Source organism: Ricinus communis, chromosome 2, assembly GCF_019578655.1.
Source record: "Ricinus communis isolate WT05 ecotype wild-type chromosome 2, ASM1957865v1, whole genome shotgun sequence".
In the NCBI taxonomy this organism is placed as follows: Eukaryota; Viridiplantae; Streptophyta; class Magnoliopsida; order Malpighiales; family Euphorbiaceae; genus Ricinus; species Ricinus communis.
The window spans coordinates 29312304-29335035 of NC_063257.1; the positions used below are offsets into that span (position 1 = coordinate 29312304).

The 22732-nt window shown below is 32.7% G+C and overlaps 2 protein-coding genes across 3 annotated transcripts; one reads left to right on the forward strand and one right to left on the reverse strand.

Annotated features, from left to right (window-relative positions):
* Nucleotides 1-8448: 8448 nt before the first annotated feature.
* On the forward strand, nt 8449-11480 carry LOC8277914 (arginine decarboxylase). The gene is made up of 4 exons (XM_015723609.3): nt 8449-8627; nt 8721-8795; nt 9330-9887; nt 10150-11480. The coding sequence occupies exons 1-4, from the start codon at nt 8592-8594 to the stop codon at nt 11170-11172; spliced, it is 1692 nt and encodes a 563-aa protein (XP_015579095.2). The 5' UTR covers nt 8449-8591; the 3' UTR covers nt 11173-11480.
* Nucleotides 11481-11719: 239 nt separating this feature from the next.
* Nucleotides 11720-20998, reverse strand: LOC8277915 (methyl-CpG-binding domain-containing protein 2). Of its 2 annotated transcripts, none has more exons than XM_015723611.3 (6): nt 20866-20998; nt 20178-20239; nt 18885-19499; nt 16999-17052; nt 16715-16872; nt 11720-12203 (listed from the first exon to the last, which is right to left on the reverse strand). In XM_015723611.3, the coding sequence occupies exons 2-6, from the start codon at nt 20192-20194 to the stop codon at nt 12058-12060; spliced, it is 990 nt and encodes a 329-aa protein (XP_015579097.1). In that variant the 5' UTR covers nt 20195-20239; nt 20866-20998; the 3' UTR covers nt 11720-12057. The 2 variants fall into 2 exon arrangements, with proteins under 2 accessions (XP_015579097.1, XP_002526239.2); XM_002526193.4 differs by having other exon boundaries at nt 20764-20897.
* Between the last annotated feature and the right edge of the window lie 1734 nt (nt 20999-22732).

Below are 22732 nucleotides of genomic sequence, written 5' to 3' on the forward strand. Positions count from 1 at the left end.
AAGGCTCAAAATCTAAGAATAGAAGTTATTTGATTCAAAATCCAAAAAATATGCATGAGGTAGAAACACATAAATTCATGCTAGAACCTAATTCTAAGCATATATGGCATAAAGAATGATCATGAAAAGGCAATCACATTATTTTTAACATGTTTTTAATAACAAAGATAATAAGAAAAGCACAAAGAAAATAAAAAAAGAGGAGAAAGATGATTATATGAATGCTTTGGAACCCTGAGGTTGTCGTCGTATTGTGCAGATCCTCGAGTCTTAGGTGATGAAAAAGAGGTTGAATCAAAAATAGGATAGAAACTTAGAGTGTTAAAAGGTTCTTTTATTTGATGTTTGAGAATATGTATTGCATCTTGAAAACTTACTGTCGTTCTGTTGAGAGTTGCCAAGCCTTAAACCTAGAGTTTCCTATTATATTTACAAGAAAAGTCTTAAGGAAATCCTAAAAGCAATTTAATATACGTTCTTAACTTTTGATAAATATCCATAGTTGAAAAAACTAACTTTGGACTTATAAAGAGTGTTTATTGATAAATACTAAATAAATAATGAAAAATTATAAAAAGAATCAAATATTTATAAATAAAATATTCTAGAAGACGTATTTTCACTATTTTGGCATTTTAAATTAAAAAATTATGCAAAATGACGCTGGGTTTCGATTTCGGGACCAAACGGGACTGTGTAGAGCCAATCGGCTCTACACAAACTGTAAATTTTAGAAGTTTAGGGACCAAAGTGTAAAAAAGTCAAAAACTTTTTAGTTCTTGAGCCCATCGATTCTGTGTACAGTCAATCGGCTCTATGTACAGGCGATCGGCTATGAGTAGAGCCGACCCAACTATGTGATGTGCCAACTAGCTGTTCGTCTTAAATCTTTCTTTTTTACGAATTTCGAGATCCTTTGCTAATTTTTGCCAATTTTGATTCCTTTTAGTCATTTCTTAAGTTTATTAGTTGTAGGAAAGGGTTGTAATAATTTAGATTTACTACTTTATTTTCTTTTATTTTGCTTTATATTTTATGAATGAATGACAAACACTTGCTATATGAATGTTAACTAAAATGGGACATCTCGACATAAGCTTTAAAACTTGGCTTTGACATGCAATTTATAGCCCATTAGGTTAACATATTGATAAATTGGTGTTGACCTAAGGGCTAATTAACCTATAGTTTGATCTTAATATCTAAATTGAGTATTGCTAACTTTACATTTTAGTGTCTATATGATAGTACATTAAGGGTTCAACATTAGGCAAAAGTGCCTTAAGCTTTCAAGTAAGGATTATAAAAATTCTAGTAAAGCGCAAGGGTGCTTTTCATGTGGTCAAGTTGACCATCCATGTATAAAGGAACCCTTGACAGAATGCCAAGAACTTGAAGATACCTGGCAATCAACAAGTCCTCATTTCTAGAAGCGCGACGCTGCTCCTAAAGCGAGAGGGCGGTCTAATTCGAGGCAAAAACACTGAATGGCAGTAGATTACGCAATGAGAAGCGCGAGGGCGCATTTGAGCGCACCCGAGGTAGGCGCGAGAGTGCTCCCAAGGCGCGGTGGTGATCTTTTATAGTTAATACTGAGTCAGTGACTATTACACAAACAAGCGCTTCTGCGGAGCCATGTTTCCGGAGCTGTTGGAGTCTCAACGACTCTTTTCAAAAAGTGCAAGGGCGCTTTTTAGGTAGAAAGTAACTTTTGCCAAATTATCAAGGTTTGTATTAAATGAGCTATGGGCTATTTTAACGACTCTTTGAGTGTTGGTATGAGTATAAATACCCCTCATAAAGACTTTAGATATAAGTGTGTGAATTTATTAGTGTCTAAACTCTTGCAAATTTATTTCTCAAACTTCTACACTTAAATTCTTTCTTTGAATAGTGTATTGAGTTGAATCTTTTTATTCCAGTAAAACAAAAGGTTGTTGTGTGAGCCTAGGTATTAAAAATACAAGGAGTTGGTAGTTGAGTAACCATTAATACTCAAGAGTTAAGGGACTTAGTAAGGGATTAGTTCACCAAGGAAAGAGGTTTAATGTTAGCCTTTTGAAAACACCAAGTTGTTCGGTGAGCTTGCTAAAACCTAAATGTTTTAATTAAGTTAATTATAGTAGAATACTCAAGTGTGATCTTGAGGAGTGGATATAAGAGGATTGTTTCTGAACCACTATAAACCTTTGTGTCAATCTCTCTAACCCTAGTTCTCTTCTAAACCTCTTAATATTTCTTTAAGATTATTGTGTTTTTCATACTTTAAATATTTTCTACGATTTTAGGTCACTAATTCAATAATCCTTCTTGGTTTCAAGAGACAATAAGTGGTATTAAAGTTTAATCATTGATTTATAAGCTTAATTACAAGTGTAAAGATCATGGCAACCAATAAAGGAGTTCAATATCTCAAGCCATATTTTGATGGATCCGACTATGCATTTTGGAATTTAGTGTGAAAATCTATTTAGATTCATATGACATTGAGGTGTGGGATTATGTTGTAAAGGAATGGAAAGCTCCCATTGAAATCAAGAACAGTGAAGAAAGAATTCTTCCTAGAGAAGAATTGGTAGATGCTCACAAGAAGCAAAATCATAAAAACAAGCAGGCAATAGCCATTGTTGTGAGTTGTCTATCTAAAGAAAAATGTGAGAAAGTGCACCATTGCACCACGACTCATCAAATTTAGAAAATCTTGGAGAACTTTCATGAAGGTACCAAGCAAGTCAAGTCAATAAAGATCCAAATGTATGTTACCAAGTATGAAATGCTTAAGATGAACCCTAACAAATCCGTCACCGAGATTACTAATAGACTCTGAACCATCACCAACAATATGAGAAAGCTTATGAAGCATTATGAGCTTATAGATATCAACAACAAAATCCTTAGAAGTCTTCCTTTAGATAAGTATAGTGCTAAATATAGACCTTGGGAAAATTCCAACAGATGTTCTTATAGGTAAGCTTCTAACTTATAAGATGTCTCTTGTCAATGATGTATTTGATAAAGATTATAGGAAGAAGAAGGCACTAGCACTCAAGGCTAGCACCCAAGTGATGATGAAGACCAAGTGAAAGCTCAAAGTGAGAGTGATGTGGTCCTCATAAGCAAACATGTCAAGAGGATTCTATAGGTCAAAAGAAGAAGAAGTAATAAGCCCTTCACAAATAAAAAGTCCTCCAAATTAAGACCTAGAAAGGATAAGAAGGATGATGTTACTTGCTATGAATGTGGAAAGCAAGGACACATCAAGCTGGATTATCCCAAATACTTGAAGAGGAAGAAGGGAGACAAAAAAGAGAAAAAGGACTTGAAGACTACTTGGATTGATGCATCCTCATCCTCTAACAATAAGATTGAAAGAGATGAAGAGGCCAATCTTTGTTTCATGGAACTTAGAGGACTCTCATAAGGTATGCTCTACTTGTCATTCATGCAATTCATCTTCTTCTTGTTCATCTTTTCATTCTTTTGGTGATGAATTGTTAGACAATAAGGATGAACTTTTATAAAACATGCTTTCAAAATTAAACTTTTATAAAAATGAATGTTCCAACTTTAAAAAGAATTTAAGGCTTTAAAGGAAGAAACTACTTCTTTAAAAATTTCGAATGAGAACTTAAGGAAATTATTGGATGAGATTTCAAATGAAAAGCTTCTTAAAAAAATATTGTTTTGAAAAATGAAGTTGAAGAGCTTAGGAATTCAATTTTTAAATTTCATAAAGGGAATGAGTCTCTTGATATACTAGTATCTCAAAGACCTCCACTTGTAAGACATGGACTTGGATTTAATAGTGCTTCCTCATCCACATCTCTAACATCTCATTCTACAATCTTTGTTAAGGTCATTTAACCTCCAAGTGTTAAAATAAACTCTAAAGAAGTTTCAAAGGGCAAATCACACAGTAAGCCTCCCACTCAAAAGAAAAAAAGGATGCTATCAGAAGTTCCAAAGGATAAGCCTAAAGGAACAAAACATGCATTCTTATATAAGAAATCAAAGGCCAATAAGTTTTGCTCATGCATGTATAATGATGTGAATTATGTGAGGTCCAAACCTCAAGCAAAAGTGGCAAAGAAGACCAACTCTTATTCTTCTCCTTCAAGGGTCACTTGCCACTATTGCATGAGAGAAAAACACATAATGTTAAATGCAAAATAAGAAAGATGTGTCTCTTCATGGATGGCACTTATAAGGCTAACTCAAAAGGACCCAACCTTGTTTAGGTATATAAAACCAAGTGAATTGATTATCTCTTGTAGGTGTGTCTTAAGTCCATAAAAACAAATCTTTGGCATGTTGATAGTGGATGTTCAAGGCACATAACCAGAGATAAGAGCCTCTTTGTGAATTTCAAAAGTTATAATGGAGGCAAAGTCACATTTGGTAATGATGACAAAGGTAAGGTAATTGACATCGGTTCTATCGATAAGGATAATCAATATTTTATTGATGATGTTTTTTTAGTTGATAAGTTAAGGTATAATTTATTAAGTATAAGTTGATCATGTGATAAAGGTAAAAAGTCACTTTTGATTCCAATAGATGCTATGTGAATATTGATATGCATCATATTATACATATTTACATGCCCAATTGTTTACATTTTTGTGCATAGTTATCTCGTTTTATGCCAGATTCACCTGTCTTTTAGTTCCTTTCATGTTTCAGGTCATTATCGAGGGACATTATCAATAATCAAGAGAAATACGAACAATTACGGACCAGAATCAATCAAATTAAGCAAGGACTAGCAATCCAAGATTGAGCACGGCCTGGACTTCGGCCATGCTGAACCATCAAATAGTTGCCTTTCAAGAGTGCCATTTTTACACGGTTTCCGAAGCCACCACGGCTCGTGGTGGCTCAGTACCAGCTAGGGCATGGCTTGGAAGAAGTCAACATATGTGGAACACGGAGGTCCAGTAGATTACGTGACGAGAAGCATGAGGGCACTTCTGAGCGCTCCTAAGGCATGCGCGAGACACCCCTATAGCGTGGGGGCAGTTTTTACATTTAATATTTAGTTAATGACCGTTACACAGACAACCGCTTCTGCAGAGCCACGTGTCTGGAGCCGTTAGAGTCTCAATGACTCTTTTAAGAAAATGTGAGGGCACTTTTCAGCCAAAAAATAACTTTTGTCAAATCATCAAAGTTTGTATTAAATGAGCTATGAGCTATTTGTAACGACTTTTTGAGGGTTGGTATGAGTATAAATACACCATCTCCCCTCCCCCCCCCCCCACATTTATTAGTGCCCAAACTCTTGCAAATTTATTTCTCAACTTTCTCCACTTAAATTCTTTCTTTGTTTAATGTTGAGTTGAATCTCTTTATTCAACTAAAACAAAGGATTAACATGTGAGCCTAGGTATTAAAAACACAAGAAATTGATAGTTGAGTAACCACTAATACTTAAGAATAAAGGGATTTAGTGAGGAATTAGTTCACTAAAGGAAGAGGTTTAATGTTAGCCTTTTGAAAACACCAAGTTATTGGGTGAGCTTACTAGAACCCAAAGATTGTAATCAAGTTGATTACAGTGGAATATTCAAGTGTGATCTTGAGGAGCGGATACATGGGGGATTATTTTTGAACCATTATAAACCTTTGTGTCAATCTCTCTAACCCTAACTCTCTTCCAAACCTCTCAATCTTTCTTCTAAGATTTTTGTGTTTTTCATACTTCAAATATTTATTGCGATTTAAGTTCATCAATTCAACCCTCATTCTTAGTTCCAAGGGACAACAATTGGGCTTAAGTTAAAATCCATTTAGATTTAGTAGACTTTGCCATGTTAAGTTAATTAATCAACTCACTTAGAATAGGATAACTGAATTGGGCATTGGCATGCAAATGGTAGTCCATTAGGGTAAGAACTTGATAATCAAAGCATCACTTGTAATTGGGCTAGGCTGGGTGGGTTTCTTTGTACATAATTGAGTAATTAATCTACGCTAACAATGTAAATGGGAATTGGGCCTAATTAAAATGGATTGGACTTAAGTGGACCTCACATGTTTTAGTGCTTGGTGTGTAAAAATATTCATGTTGTATTTATAGAGAATGGGCTATTAAATAGAAATAAGGATACACAAATAAGAAAGTTGACTTCCGGATCCATATCTAAATGTAGCAAAACTTCCTTATGGAATCTAGTACGCCACTCAATTAGTAAAAGTATTCTAGAGAATTACTTAGGTGGCGACTCTTTTTTTGCACTAGTTTCCACGACTAGTTAATATGTTTCTAATTAAGTTGAAAAGCTATGCAATATCGTAATCGCTAGAGACACTTGAGTACACGCTAATCCTTTAATCGAATTTTAAAGTTAACCACTAAATCACACCGAAATTTTTGTTTTTAGTTTGGGTTCGATTTTGCTTACTCCTATGTTTCACCACAAACGGCTGAGTAATGGCAAAGCGAGGAGAACTTTTTTTTTCTCTCACTGTCATAGCCAGAACACTTGTTAGTGTTTTCCAATCAATCTAAGGCTAGAATCAGCTTCCTGGCCTCTAAATTCAGGTATGGAGATTTGCAGCCTTTGATGTCGTGCTTTGGTTGATGATTTCTAATATGATTATTTCATTTCAATGGTTGGTTGGTTTGTTTATTTATTTATTATATTTCTATGATATATAATGTGAGTCCAGCGAAACCTTCCATCTGATGGCATCAGGTGAACTGAAGTTGTGTCAGGCTATGCAAGAGGGTATACCGAGTCGCCCGTTAAGATAGTCGGCCTAGGACGTGTAAGATGGTATGCCTCTCCATCTAATTTTTATAGAATTAAAAAAGAGAGATTTATGATTCATGAATCAGTTTTTTGATGTCTTTTTTAGTTGATGTCTGGCCTGTCTTTTTCAGTTGCTTGAGCTCTATATTATACTGATATATTTTATATAAATTCTGTATTTTAAATTCTAACTTCTCCCTATAGGTGTTATACTTTTACTAATTTTTAGTGCAACCACAGCTGAAAAGAGGGTGAGCCTCCCTTAGTATTATATTAGTATGCGTGTTATCTATGTATTATCATATAAAATAAAAAATTAAAAATTAAAAACAACTACTAATGTAAAATAAAAATAAATATTTATAGTGTGACAAATTGATAAAATATTTTAACAAATAAAATATTTATTTAAATCTTAATTATTTTTTATAAAATAGATTCATGCATTTACTATTTAAATTCAATTTTAATTTCCACTGAATACTTTTTTATTATATAGTAATAATTATTTATCTACTCACATGATAAAATATTTTAAAATTAAAATAATAATTAATAAAAATAACTAATTTTTTATGATTATTATTTTCTCCTAAGTAGATATAAAAATATCTTTCTACTAGTTTTTTTTATAATTTCTTAAAAAATTATTAAATATTATTACTATATTTTTTAAAGTTAGATTCATAAATAACAAAAGTAAATAGATTTTGAATTTTAATATATACATGTATCTAAATAATAATTTTTACTTATATCAAAATAAAATGATAATAAATTTCCATCTCACAAATATGAAGATTAAATATATGATAGTATCTAACTATGTATAATCATACTATCTGACAGCTAGTTATATACAAATAAAAGTATAGGAAAATGAGATTTTAATCTTATCATAGCCGGTGCAGGAGATCTTATATACTATATCCTATATGTCACAGTTATTATAATATAGTTAAAACGTTAATTTTTTAAAATAAATATATTATAAATTAATTAAAAAAATAATTTATCAGTTAATATAATATTATTAATTATTATAATATTAAAATATAATTACTATCTTTTAGAATAAGATGATAATTATTTAAAATTTTAATTCTATTAATATAGTATTAAAATATAATTACTATTTATTGTAATAAAATTGTTGTTAATTTAAAATTTTAATTTTATCAGAGTTCTATTTATTGTAATTTTTTGTTTATAATATTTTAGAATTTTATTTTTATACAAATTATATCTTATTTGTTATTTTTTTATTAAATTATATTTTAATTAGTAATAATAATATTGACGAATCTTAATAACACTAATCATAAATTTTTTTAAAATTTATATATAACAATAAATATTAATTTTTTTTATTTTAATTAATATTTATTTTCTCATTAATATATACTTTAATAATAATACTTTAGCAAAAATAAAATAAAAAAATTTGACTTATAACATTTAAAAATATTATTCTCATTTTACCATTTAATGACCGTGAGGAATAGACATATAAAATAATAAAAGAAAAGATAATAGTTAAATATCATGAGATAGTAGAAATGATATATAGTAATTATTTATTTATATTTAAAAATGTGAGTCTTGAACTGAAATAGAAAATTTTGAAAAAAAGAAAAAACTGAAACATGAAGAAGAAAAATCCGAATTAAAATAGGTACTTTAAACTTATGATTCGCTCAGTAGAAATAAAAGCTTAAAAGTGAAGGTTAATTGGATTGTGCCTGAAAATGGGATTGCAATATATAATACAATATATATATATATAATATGTTGCAGAATGGAAGTTTTGAATAAGAAGTGGATAACAAAATAGCAATGAGTTGTGTCTCTTCACCCTCTCTTCACCTTATTGTAACTCTCTCTCTCTCTCTTCCTTATAAATGATAAATAGTGGGTTTACTTTGAATTATTATTATTATTGATTTCCTCTTCATGCTTTTGCAGAATCTTCATTTGGGTTTTGCCAACAACTGCAATATGAGAAGAACAAGAAGTGGGTTTTGCATTTCTATTTCTCAGGTGAGATAAGCATAACAAAACCCATTCACATTATATGAAGTTTTAGAATTTTTAAAGTTGGAAAATATTTTGTTTTTGTTTCTCTTTGGGTCCATCAAAGTGAAATTTAAACAAGTATAATAAGAAAGCATGATTTTTTTTTAAAGTTGTTTTTTTAATATATAATTGACCTTTGATTTTCTGGTGAGAAAGTCTTGGGCAGTTTACAAGATTCAGTGAATTGGAATAGAGATAGTTCTTTCAATAATTATATCACACTATCAGAGTAATGCTCCAATGAAAAACAAACTTGGGCTTCTATGGCTTAAAGTTTTATGAATGCTCTAGTATATTGGCCATAAAGTGTGTGTTTGACAGCTTTTCTTTTTAATCATATCACAGTTAGGTTCAGCCACTATAGAGCGCTTTATTTTATAATCAGATAAAAAAGTTCATCAGTTTCTTTTTCAAATAAGTTGCTGTATTGTGTAAATTCTGTTTAGGGAATTCAAATTTCCTCAAGTATGCTTTTATTATTCTTGAAGTGTCTTCCAGGAGAGGAGCACCTTAGAAACAGGAAAGAAACAGCAGAGAAGCAGCAATTTACGAGAAGCCGGATTGGATACAAGAGAAGAATCCTTCATTTCCAGATCTCATGCAACTCAGCTGGATAAGCCACCACCATTGGTTAGTGCATTGAAGGCATCAGCTGCACAAAATGCAGCCAGTTTTCACTTCCCTGGACATAATAGAGGGTATGCTGCACCAACTTCGTTAACGCAGCTTATTGGATTGAAACCATTTATTCACGACTTACCTGAGCTTCCGGAGCTCGACAACCTTTTCTCACCTGAGGGATCCATATTAGAGGCGCAAATGCTAGCTTCTAAATTGTTTGGGTCGCAGGAAACATGGTTCCTTGTTGGAGGTACTACATGTGGGATACAAGCAGCAATAATGACAACTTGTTCCCCTGGAGAACATATTATTCTCCCTCGCAATTCCCACTTATCAGCCATATCAGCTTTAGTATTATCTGGAGCTATACCTAAGTACATCATACCTGAGTATGATTATAATTGGGACATTGCAGGTGCAGTCACTCCCTCACAGGTGAGTCTGTTAATTTCTTTATAGTTTTGGTTATAGAATTGGTTGTCAATCAAACATATATTAGAATCTTTCAACATTTCGAGAAATCCATAGCCCAGGTGACTAACAGCCTCCCTCTCCCCTAAATGAAGTGGGATGAGTCAAAGCAATAAGCTTTTTGATTGATTCAGAATTTTGAAAAGCCAAGGGAAAGACTGTCAGAATTTCTTTCCACTTTTAATTGCAAAAATCTTTTATTCATTTTAATAGGATGTTGTTTCAGGTGAACAAAGCTATGAAAGAATTAGAGATGGAAGGTCAGAAACCAGCTGCAGTTTTTGTCACTTCCCCTACTTACCATGGTATATGCAGCAACTTGAGTGAAATTTCACAGGTCTGTCATTCTCGTGGAGTTCCTCTAATTGTTGATGAGGCTCATGGAGCGCACTTAGGATTTCATCCCCAGATGCCTCGTTCAGCTCTCAAGCAGGAAGCTGATTTGGTGGTCCAATCTACTCACAAAGTTCTATGCTCTCTCACTCAGTCATCAATGTTACACATGTCAGGAAAAATTGTGAATAGGGACAGAATTTGCCGGTGCCTTCAGACCCTTCAAAGCACAAGTCCTAGTTATCTACTTTTAGCATCATTAGATGCAGCTAGAGCTCAAATTGATGAGAACCCAGAAACTATTTTTAACAAAGCAATGGAGCTGGCCATTGAAGCGAAAGATCTCATTAAAAGGATTCCAGGTATTACTTTGCTAGAGCGACCAAGCCTTGCTGAATTTTCAGCCATTGATCCCTTGCGCCTTACCATTGGTTTTTGGCAGCTTGGTTTATCTGGTTATGAAGCAGATGATTATTTATATAGGAATCATCAAGTGGTAGCTGAGCTTGTTGGAACCCAGTCTATTACATTTGCATTTAATCTTGGAACTTGTAAAGAACATGTTCAGAGGCTAGTGTCAGGACTGAAGGAATTAGCAGCATGCTCCTTACAGAGTGGTACCACAGAAGAAAGGCTGAAGGAAGGAGGATATCTATCATTTGCTGATGTTAGCATGAGATTGAACCCAAGAGATGCATTTTTTGCAAATAAAAGGAGAGTGGATATCAGAGAGAGCCTTGGGGAGGTCTGCGGCGAGCTTATTTGTCCATATCCACCAGGGATCCCTGTGATGATTCCTGGTGAGATTATTACAGAAGGAGCTTTGGATTATTTGCTTGATGTTAAACGGAAGGGCGCGGTGGTCAGCGGGGCTTCCGATCCTCTACTCTCTTCCATTGTCATCTGTGATATGTGACAAAATGCAGAGATATATGCACTTCTTGTTTTGGCTTCATGCAGTTCCAAGAGTGCTATAAAATGGAATGGTAAAGGCAAATGCATTGAAGACTGTGAAATAGGCAATTGGAGGATTTTATTACATGGCAAAGGCCAATAGATTAGGATGTGTTAGTCAATTTTCTGATAGTATCGTTAAAACCACACTTGCATCACACCCACATACCAAAAAAGCACAGTTGCAGTTTCACAACAGTTACTTGTGATATTAACACCCACAGGGCTTAGCCTTGCGATATACTTGAATAAAATCTTAAATTCGACTAATGTATAACTGAAAAGAAAACAGTGCCATATGTTTCAATATTTGTAGCAAAAATGACATATACCAAAAGAATACAGGAATATGCAGAATATCATTAATAGGTAAATTTGATAGGTATTAAAAAAAGAAAAAAAAGAAAAAAGAAAATTAAGGCACTAGGATGATAACAGATGAACTCATTTAGGTTCAAAAATGCTAGACATGAGACCAAGGATAAGGAATGATTTCCTTGTGTGCCATGTTGGTTGGTAAGGTTGCCTGTTCAAGGATCTGATATTAGCAAATATATCACAATCTTCTTGTACACAGTTTGATTTTTTCCACATTCCATATGCTCAAACAAACACATCTGCATTCCCTCCAACAGCTTTCCTCCCCTACTATGCAACAAAGGCTCATCCAAGGCCTTTGTTCAAAAAGGAAAAAAAAAAAAGAAGAAAAGTATATACATAATTTAGCATCATAAAGCAAAATATGAGGGCAAATGCAAACTGTCACCAAAATATATCTCTGTTAAACCTCAGAGTCTGAACTGCTATTTTCACTGGTTGTATTCCAAAATAACCTTCTGTACATATGTTACAAAGGTGTTCTCCTAGCCTGCTTTACTGGCCGATCAAATGGATCAGAGATAGGGGTTTGAAAGGATGTTGGAGGTGGGAATGCTGGCCTACCAAGCTTCAGATCTGTAAAATCATCACCAGGAACCCATGCAATGGGATTTGCTGCAGCCAAACAACCAGATTGTTAGTTAGTATTTTGTTGCATGCTTTTCATCATGCAGAAAAACAAGCCAATCAGCAGCATAACAATTCAGTTCGTCTATGCAGGAAAAAAAAAAAAAAAATCAACCAAAAACTAAAATAAAAAAGTGCAAGAAATTATCTAATCCCATTCCCTTTCGCTAAATTAAGGGCTAAAATGTAAAGATGCAAGTCAGACAGGATTGGTTTGCCTAGGTCTCAAACTAAACCACGTTGAGTACAGCCAGTTCTTAAATTCTAATTCAAAACCAATCCATAAATCACTATAACTAACAAATCCCATGAAGAACTTGGGTGAGTTTTGTTTATTTATCATAGTAACTTGTTTTTATTTATTTGTGGAAAAAACATTTTCAAGCCCTTAAACATTTCAGTTTTATTTTATTGAGCTCTTTAATTTTTGTTTTATTTTTGCTTTTATTGAGGATCTAATAGTCCTTAATCAAAGCAAAAAAAAAAAAGTAAAAGGGCTCAATATTACAAAAACAAATCTCATCAAATGTGTAACAAGTCTCAACAAAACCAAAAATAGAAGTACAAGGACTCAATAACACAAAATAAAAATTCAAGAGTTCAAGAATAAAACTGAAAAATTCAGGAGCTCAGTAATGAATTTTGCTTTTTTTTATTTATTTTCTCCGAAACAAAATCACCTTAAGTCCAACTTAATTTAACGCAAAAAAAGAATATCAATAATCAACAAGTACTTGTAGCTGCATTACTCTGCAATCAAATTACTCCTTCAATATTAGTCTGAATTCAATCGCATTGAGCTCGTGGCTCATTTGCACATGATAGCAATTGTATGCATGTAAATCCATCAAAAGACTTGTATGGGAAAAGCATCAGGGCTGCACAAATGCCTTATTTCTCCTATGAAATAAACCCAAGTAGGGTTTAGTCTAAATCCGCATGTGTTTGTAATTACCATATCATGGAAAAAATGTGGGGCCCATATCGCAGCAAGATGACACCACTTAGTTCAATCAGTCTAATTAGATGAAAATCCTACTGGAAGGAACTTAAATGGATAAAAGATACTGCTTCAAGGACTTAACTGCATAGGAAATAGAGTTTCAAAGACTAAGCACATTTTCCAAGTTTGGGAGCAAAACTTAACAATCACTACATTTGGATCACAATACAAGAACGACAAATTGAAAAACTTTGACAGAGTTCCTATAATAACTCTTACAACTAAAATTCATGCACATAATGGGGTATCAATCAATAAATTTTAATTTATGATTATGTAACAATCAAAACAACAAGAAATGATCCTTAATACTAAAGTAATAAAGATTTGAAATGGGTTCTGTCATCTCAATCTGCAATAACAATTCTAGGTTCGAAGTCTCAATCCATTTTAGTCAGACGGAGAGGAGATATCCATCCCAGCTTCACTCTGTACAGCTAGTAACAAAACAATGTTGTCTTGAAGTAATATAGAACAATTGGACAAATATTTATAGTGGACAAACTAGCTCAGTTTTCAGCTTACATGGGAAGGGGAAATTTATATAAATATCTCATTAACTTGAAGACATATTTTACAGGCAAGAAGCCAAAACCCTAGGTATCTTTTTGAGAGACAAGAAGAGGATAGTAAGAATAGCATGGGCAACCCCATATAGTGCACTGAGAAAACCATTTGTCTTACTGCACATTCTGTTGACTTCAAGGAAACAAGGCAAGAAATGAAAAAGAGCCATTTCCCTATTTATTTTATATTATTTTACTTATTATTGATCTTTTAGGAGAGAGGGAGGCTCAAACTTTTTCTTTGCTCAAGTTGGTCTATGCAACTATTATCAAGCTAGGCCTGTGGATTCACGAAAGTTTTGTCTAATGACTATTTCTACTAATAGCAGAACAAATGTCAGAACTAATCAAGCATGACATACTTTCCATTATACCAAAAAAATAGGAGAGGTGTGAAATCACTACTCAACTCAACTAAGCCTCAATCTCAAGTTAGTTTGGGTCACTATATAGGATTTTCTATATTTACTCCAAATGATATTGAGCTACATCTTCATAAAGATGTAGAGCCACTAGATCATCTTCTCTGAAATCAGTTTATTAGAGCTGTTATAACTTGGGGTGAGCATTCGCCGAAGTGAACTATTCCTAAAATTACAAACTGTACTGAACCAAACCAAAATGTCTAAGAAAGCCAACTGAACCCAACCAAAAATTTTGGTAATTTGGCTATATTTACTGTAGCCTTAATTCTGTTTAAAATCAAAACTGCAGTTGTGGTTTGGTGGATGCGATCTTGTCACTTTGACCAGGCAACCTTGGTCCAATTTCCAACCTCTCTCCCCTTTGTTATGCTTTTATTTTTTCTTATTTCTAACAAAGGAAAAGTAAAAAGAAAAATATGCAGGTGGCATGAAATTAACCTGGGACATTTGCAAGGATATCAACATGGCTTCACCAGACTACAATGGAATATGATATATTTTTCACTAAATATCATACATATAAATTATTTGGTCAGTTTGCTTTTTTGATCATGAAAACAAATTGAACCAAAAGAACCTAAGTTATGTAAAATTGAAACAGAAACTGAACTAAAAAATTTCAAAAACTGAACCAAAAAGGCACATCAGTTCAAGTTCTGTTCGGTTTTTCAGTTTCAACCGATTCCTGCTCACCCCAATTAAAACTTTATGTTAGATGAAATAACAGTAGAGAAAACCGACAGCGGTAAAAATAACTTTATATGCAAGAAGCACTCATATTACAATATTTGAATGGTTGCCATAATATGGTTAATCAAGCTATGGCCTGGATTTTATTTAGGGTAAAGTTCAAAAAACTACCATGTGGTTTGATGCTTTTGCACTTAAGTGACAGAGGTATTTTTTGTATCAAATGAGTAACATGTGTTTTAACTTTTTTAGCATTTTTTAGATACATTCAATGTTTTTCTCATTTTTTAAATTACAAATATTAACAAAAACATAATTTTTTGATAAAATAAGTATTTTTAAATAATTTAGCATCGGAATAGATATTTTGTGATCATAACAAATTGTTGAGATATTTTTTTTATTTTAATCAAATTTAAAAAATAATTTTCTAAATAAAATTTTAATATATTTATGAATTCTATGATGCACTGATAGATACAATATTACTTATAAAATCATAATTTAGTGATGGTTCAAGTTAAATACATGTAAAACTATGTAAAAAATAATAAAAAAATAATTTTGTACCTAAAAATTGCTAAGAAAATAAAACACATAGTACTTATTTGATACAAAATATACCTTTATCCCTTAAGTGAAAAAGCGTCAAACCACAAGATAGTTTTTTGAAATTTACCCTTTTATTTAATATAAGTGGCCCAGGCTGAACAAAATACTAGCCGATGTTGCTGAGCCAGGTTAGGACTAGAGTTTCTTGTATTGCTTACCAAATTCTGACCCCTCTAGGGGTTCCTTTGCCATACTAGTAACTGAAAACAAATAAAAGCTTTAACAGAAAGCCTACAAGACAATACGACTTTAAATGGAACATTTGTTAATTAAAAATGTTTCTAATCAACCCTAGCACTTTGTATACCTGCCTTTCTGTCTCTCTCCTATTTTTTTGGTAGAGATGAGGATATGGATGGGGATTTGGGAACATTACAAAAATAAACCATTTTACAAACGTTTTATATTCATTTTCCCTTACTAAATCACAGTGCTCCACATGTTGGGGATTAATTTATTTAGAAAGGTACTACTAAAATTTGAGTCCTTAATACTAAACAATGAAATAATTATAAAAATTTCACAGCTCTTAGCCCAATTATAGTACAACAAACTTGTTAAGATTACATCGTATCCATATAATCTAACGTGATTTCAGACTAAAGAAAGGAATTACAGTCTAGCATAAACATAATTCCAATATTTGTGCAAGAAAATTGTGGGAAGATTGCACAAATAAACCTATCTCAAGACTTTACTTTTGATAAAATTTAGAACTAAAAATGAGAAAAAGATTTAATTATTTCTTGTGTAAAAAAAACAACAGAGGAAAAAAATTTTAAGAGGTTTCAAAAATCTTGTAAAACTATAAAATTTCAAAAGACAATGCTTCGTTTTTAAATTCAAAGGAAAACGAAATCTTGTTGCTTATTTCTAAATCTCAGAAACTGTAACAAGAGAAATCAAATTGCCCCTTCTAAAGCCTCTTAACAGAAAAATTTTAAATCATAATCAATTATGATCCTACTAATCAAACATGTGTTTAGTGGGTCATTGAGTTTGACCTTTTTGGGCCTTATGAATGAAATATATAATGGACCTACAATGAAAGCAACATAACAAGTGTTCACTGATACCAAAGCACTCCAGCCTAGAAAAGGGTAATGTAAGAATTGGTTGAACATTACGTCATCTAAACTCATATCAGATCAGCAGATAACTCTTTAAATTATGCCAATAAGTCAATAAGATTTTTCTACATACCTTCACTAGGCTCAAGAGGTCTAATATTATCACAGGAAGCTGTTAGACGAGCAGGACGCTTTCTTACATAGTTTTCTTGCAAAGGCCTTGGGATTTGGAAAGAAAATTGTGAGAGTTTTACCCCATTTTGCACATACTCCGGATTTGCCATTAAGTACCTATAAAATCAGAATTTGACACCTAAAAAGATCACCCACATAATATCTGAAACATGTAGCAAGAAGACGAACTGTGGTGAATTAAACTCATGAAAAGTGTCATGAAATACGAATAGCATAGCACACCTTTCAATCTCTACCATTGAGCGAAGTCTCTTGCCTGATGGTGCTTGATAGTACCTGAACAAATTTAGAACATGCAAGGAAATTGATGATGGTGTGACGTAATATCTTTATTATGGACTAGTAGGTAGAAGGTCAAGCAGAAAGAAGTCTAGAACGTGATACAGCCTCACACGAGAACGTATCATAAAGTAGATCACATAAGCTCCAACCGAAGCCATTTAGAACGTCCTTGATTAATGACTTGAAATTGAAAGAGTAAGAACACTACAAAGGAACTAAAACTAAAACATGCTAAACAGGAAAAAGAAAATGAAGAAAACTTCATATGGAATGGTCATGTTAGTTAGATTCAGACATTAGCTCCTCTTTGTATTATTTTCTTTTGCAGTTGCTTTTTAATGTATGTGTAAAATGAGAAAGTTCTAGCTCCTTTTTCCACATAATCTGGAGCACTAAATTGGTCAGTGTCTAGTAATTAAATTAAGTTTAACTTATAAAAAATTAAAGCATACAATCACCAGTTACACTAAGGAAGAGAATGTCTGAACAGCATTCAAAATCTTAAAATTGTGACATCAACGTTAATGAGATGAACTAAAGATGAAGACATGTCAGGAAAAAAAAGAAGGAAAGAAGTTGTAAAAGTTGATACACTTTTAAGAAAAGAATTAAGAATTAGCAGTCAAAAGTAGTCAGAAGAAGAATTCACAATTTTCAATGAACTGATTAAAAATAGGTAATAAATTAGAAAGGAAAGAGAAAATGTAAAAAAAATTAAAAATGGAAAAGTAACTACAGACCCAAAAAAGTCCAGACATGCTTGCTTGGAGGTTTGGCATGTTTACATTTGTACCAAGAAAGTTGCATCAAGAAGAATTAGCTGAGCAGTGAACTATTGATCCTAACTTGACCATAACTTTATGAGCTCCTACTAAAGATAGAAACCGTATTGGAAAGTAATAGTAGAGATGATTCTATATTTGGCCTCTTCCTTTTATCATTGATAATTATGAATGTATATAAATTTAGTAGGAAAGCAGAGTTTTGGAAATAAGGTATCAACTGATAAGAGGGTAAAACAGAAAAATAAAGATGTATAAATTTATAAAATTAGGCTAAAGGGGAAAAGAACACAGAGCATTATCAACTGAAAAATGGTAGGTCATTTTTACAGCAAAGAATTCACTCATCTATTAGATGAGCATTGCGAGATTAGAACAGTCAAGAGCACACAGATAATACAAGATCTTCCATGGATTACTTTTCCCATCATTACTTCATTGAACAAAATACATGGGAAGATATTCCAGATGATTTTTCCAAGTGGCATCCATGTCTTTCCACAATTCCCAGCACCTCACCCAGAACCCCAGCAAAGAAAACCAGAACAAGCAGGTAATCGAGTAAGAACACCAACAACAACAACAACAAAAAGAACATTTAAAGTTCAAGTTACAGTTTTGTAAAGATTGAAAGCTCAAGCTTTTAACCTGATTTTAATCACAAGTACATGTGAAGCAGAAAGAATTTATGCATCAGAAGCAGAATAAGAACCATAATGATGGTTATTGAAAAGATTCTGGTATAGACCCAAAAAGGAGGGCAGTTCTCCTATACTATATTCTCCAACATGTTAAAAACCAACATACAAGGCTTGTCCTTGGGAAAGCTTTGACGGTCCTTGTCTAGTAAAAGAGCTGAAAAGATCTTATAAATTAGCGTAAGGATTTGTCCTTGTTTAACTTATAAAAAATGCTAGAAAATAAAAGTGTCAAATATCAGGCTACAGGAGGTAAAAAAGCTATTAATTATCTGAGAAAAAAAAAAAGAAACAAAAAGAATTCTCAATAACAGAAATGGAAGAGTTTATGGAATAGACAACATACACGTCTGCAAATTTGCTACTTCCTTCACCTCTAATTCGTAACAGTCGTTGCCACCCACGAGGGGGCTGTGCAATGTTAGGCTTATCAATTGCCCAAAGCCTGCTGCCATCTTGAGAAATGTCTGCTGGATCATTACATGATATATCAGGCCGCCATTCACGGGCTGTTTCACAATAAAATGGCTGCTCTAGAATATGCTCACGTATTTCTTCATACTTTTCCTTTGTTGGAATAAGCCTCCATTTAAAACACTTGGCGCACTGGACTGTGAAAGCCCCTACAGACGGCAAAACTCTAGAATGCATAAGAAAACCTGGGCGCCTAGCAGATGGATGAGGCCGGCACTGGAGTGGTTGAGGAACTATTTCAATTTGACCAGAGCCATTAGCTACAGGGTCATACAGTACTATCTGCTTCGAGGCATTTTCAGTGGACTGTTCATTTGCATCCTCTGTTTCATGTGAGTTGTCTTCCTCAGATGAAGAGGAAACTTCTACAGGGCTCTGAAGATTGCTATGAGCAGCAAAACTTGAACTACTATAGTCAATTGCTTCCTTTTTGATACTAAGGGAAGCCTCTCCAGGAGGTGACTGCATCTGGATAGATCTTGACTGCCTAATAACATAGCAAAAGTCACTGAGCAAGCACACATCAAAACAAATCATAAAACATGTAACCTTCAAGAAATGATTATTAAGAAATTAAAAGGAAAAAAAAATTTAAAAGAATGCAATATTTAGAAACTAAATATGCCTTACATTAAAAAAGAAAAGCAAATTGCAAACGTTGCGAAACTTTTACAATTAACAAATTCTCACTAGCTTTTAATGAGCTATGGAATAAAGCCGTCCAATATGACAAAGAAAAAGTAATATTTATATATACAAATTTTTGATACTTTAACCAGGAGGATAGCACTCAAAATTCAGAAGTAAGCATTCTCCTTAACCAACCAAGGTTAGTTCCACACTACTATAAATAAATTCATTTTCTCATAAGACACAAAGGGGTGTGCTAATGTAGGTAATTGACATTTTCTCAATCAATCAAAAGCTTAAAATATAACAGAATTTTGGATAATCAACAAGTACAAGTTGCTTATCTTATACAACCGAGGAAAGATGGACATATGTTGTTAGCTACGAGAACTACATAATATTAACATATGAAAGCAAGACATGTCAGTTTCAGCTTAAAGCAAGCAAAACTTAGAAACCAACATGATACAATAGAAAAAGAAAAAGTAACAAGAAAACGTTTCTAAATGTGTTTCCACAAGGAATAAAAGCTAACCCTTCACTTGAATCCATCACCACTTGAGAGTTAATCTACATTCCCATAAGTGGCCTCACAATCTGAAAAAAGACGAATGAAATTCAATACTCAGCCAAAGAAACTAATAATTAAAATATAAATTATGAATTCACATCAATGATAGAATCAAACAACACCCCATCAGCTGTATACTCAAAAGATTAATTGCATTTTGATTAATTAAAACCTTTTGCTTCTCTTTACTAAACACAAAACGCCATAGTTAGTTTGATTATCAGACGCTAGAATCTAGAGAAGAAAGTTAATAAAGGTTATACATTTAAGATCTAAGAAGTGCATGAATTATCAGAAAAAAAAAATACAAATCATTAAATCAATAACGTTTCAAAAAAAAAATATTAACAACTTGGAAAACTTAAATTGACATTTATTATGATTAAACTTAAAAATTGAAAAATGAATGAAAATGAGAAAAAAAAAGATAAATAAAACAATGCACGCATTACAATACTATCTGATCACTGATACATCAAAATAATCAGCTCATATTTTTCAATTTTTGGAAGCGATTCAACGAGAGGGTCATCAGAAACAAATACGCAACCTGATCCGGAAGAAAATCCTTTTATTAAAAAGAACAGAAATTAGAACAGAAATTAGAGGGGAGATGTTAAAAGAGAAGTACAGAGAGAGAGAGAGAGGATACTTGAGGAAATAGGCGTTGGATGGTAACTAACGGCCAGAGAGTTGTTAAAGAGGTTCGGTCTGGTTGGTTTGGTTTGAGAATGAGATGTTTGACAACACAAGCGAACCGCGAGTCAATCATCGTGTCTATATACTACACGCGTGAACTACAACAAAAATCATAATATTAATATATTTAATAAATTATATATTATTTATTAAATATATTTAACTATTTTCTGAGTATTTTTTTACCATACATTAGAAGTTTGTACGGCGTTGAAAATCCACAATTGTATTGATTAGAAATCAAGCAGTGCATTCAATCACTGTTCGCGTACCGCACACTTGTGACATGTCCACAAATCTAATTCAGACTAATATAATTTGACATGCCTAGTGGAACATTTATTCTACAGTGGCTCTTTGAATAAGCAATAATAATGAAAAAGAACCAATGGAGTCTCAAGACATTAGGATTGTTGTTGATAAAGTGAAACATGAAATTGAAGTTTTTGTTCCTCACATGGTGGAGCAACTAGAAAAGAACACGGTGCTTTAAGGCATATCTTAGCATTGAGTGGTGCTACCACCTATTAAAAGAGTTATTGGCGGACTACCTACTGCCAATGTACTTAAAGGTTTAGGTATTAATGTGTCTGATCTTTTTTATAATCCTTTATTAAAAATTTTAATACATTATGAAGAAATCCAGAATATGCATCTTAATATTCTATAAAAAATAAGTGAAACGTTAACTCGTAATCATCCTACTAATCGTAGAAGTGATTATTTAAATATTAATGCTAGGGAGAAAGAAACCCAGGGGGACTCGGGGGTAATCTTCTGCTAACATTTATAAAACTCCTAAGAAAGAGGTGAAAATTACTAGTGTGGTTGAACCTCAGGCCTTCCAGGCTGAGGACATATATATGCCTTCATATAAAAAGGGGGATGTTAGGGTGCAAATGCAAATGGCTACAATACTAGCAATGCCATATTTGCCTCATTAGATTTATTTGAATGTTAACTAACCTATTACTGTGTATGATGTGGAAGGAGGCCTCGGGGGCAATCTTCCAGTAGTTAACCAGTATAGAAATCCATTGAACCAATACCAACGGCAACTACTAGTAGATATAAAGATTATAATAGATATAATATTGTATAGTCCTGGCCTGAGATAAGATAGATAGGCTAACTAAAGTTTTATAAACCATATCATATTATTGTTGATGTTGATAATCCTTACCCTAGAGAATATAGAGTTACTGATTTCACCATTTTCTTTGATGGTCATTCCGTTCTAGAGCATACTGCTAAATTTACTATTCAATATAATGAATTGGCCAATTTAGAAAATCTCATTAATTTTAAGTTGAGGCTTTTTCCTAGTCATTTAATAGGATCAACTTTTGCATAGTAGCTATTTTGTCAAGAAATTCCATATGCACATGGCAGGAGACAAAGAGGCAGATCCATACTAAATTATTTAAGGCTGGGCTAAAAAAGATTAATGATAAATACTTGAGAAATATTATCCCACCATGTGGGAAAATGATTAAGAAACAAGAAATAAAAGTTTAGGGCTAATGAAGTGGCCACTAATAGTTGGTAGGATTTATGTGTTTTATGTATTGTTTTTTGTATTTTTATGTTATATGTGTTTGTTAGGATATTGTTTTATTTTATGTAAAGATAAATATATGGTTAGTACTATGTTTTTCTTTTATTTTGAAAAGAAAGTTTGGTTTTAATAAAAGTAGACCTCACGACCACTTTTGAAGCTTGGGTAATCTGTATTGTTTTTGTTTCTTATTTCTAGCAAATACCATATGGACAAAAGCATAAATTCTTAAAGTAAAATGCAGATAAGTGCAAATAGATAT

What these genes read in the sequence shown, in the direction of transcription:
- LOC8277915 (XM_015723611.3), bottom strand. An exon ending in AGTAGCAAATTTGCAGACGT is followed by an intron (nt 17,053 to 18,884) that starts GTATGTTGTCTA and finishes AAATTTGTTCAG; the next exon opens with GTACTATCAAGCACCATCAG. An exon ending in TCAATGGTAGAGATTGAAAG is followed by an intron (nt 16,873 to 16,998) that starts GTGTGCTATGCT and finishes CTGATTTTATAG; the next exon opens with GTACTTAATGGCAAATCCGG.
- LOC8277914 (XM_015723609.3), top strand. Translation starts at nt 8,592, where the DNA reads ATGAGTTGTGTCTCTTCACCCTCTCTTCACCTTATT. An exon ending in TTTGCATTTCTATTTCTCAG is followed by an intron (nt 8,796 to 9,329) that starts GTGAGATAAGCA and finishes AGTGTCTTCCAG; the next exon opens with GAGAGGAGCACCTTAGAAAC. An exon ending in GTGCAGTCACTCCCTCACAG is followed by an intron (nt 9,888 to 10,149) that starts GTGAGTCTGTTA and finishes ATGTTGTTTCAG; the next exon opens with GTGAACAAAGCTATGAAAGA.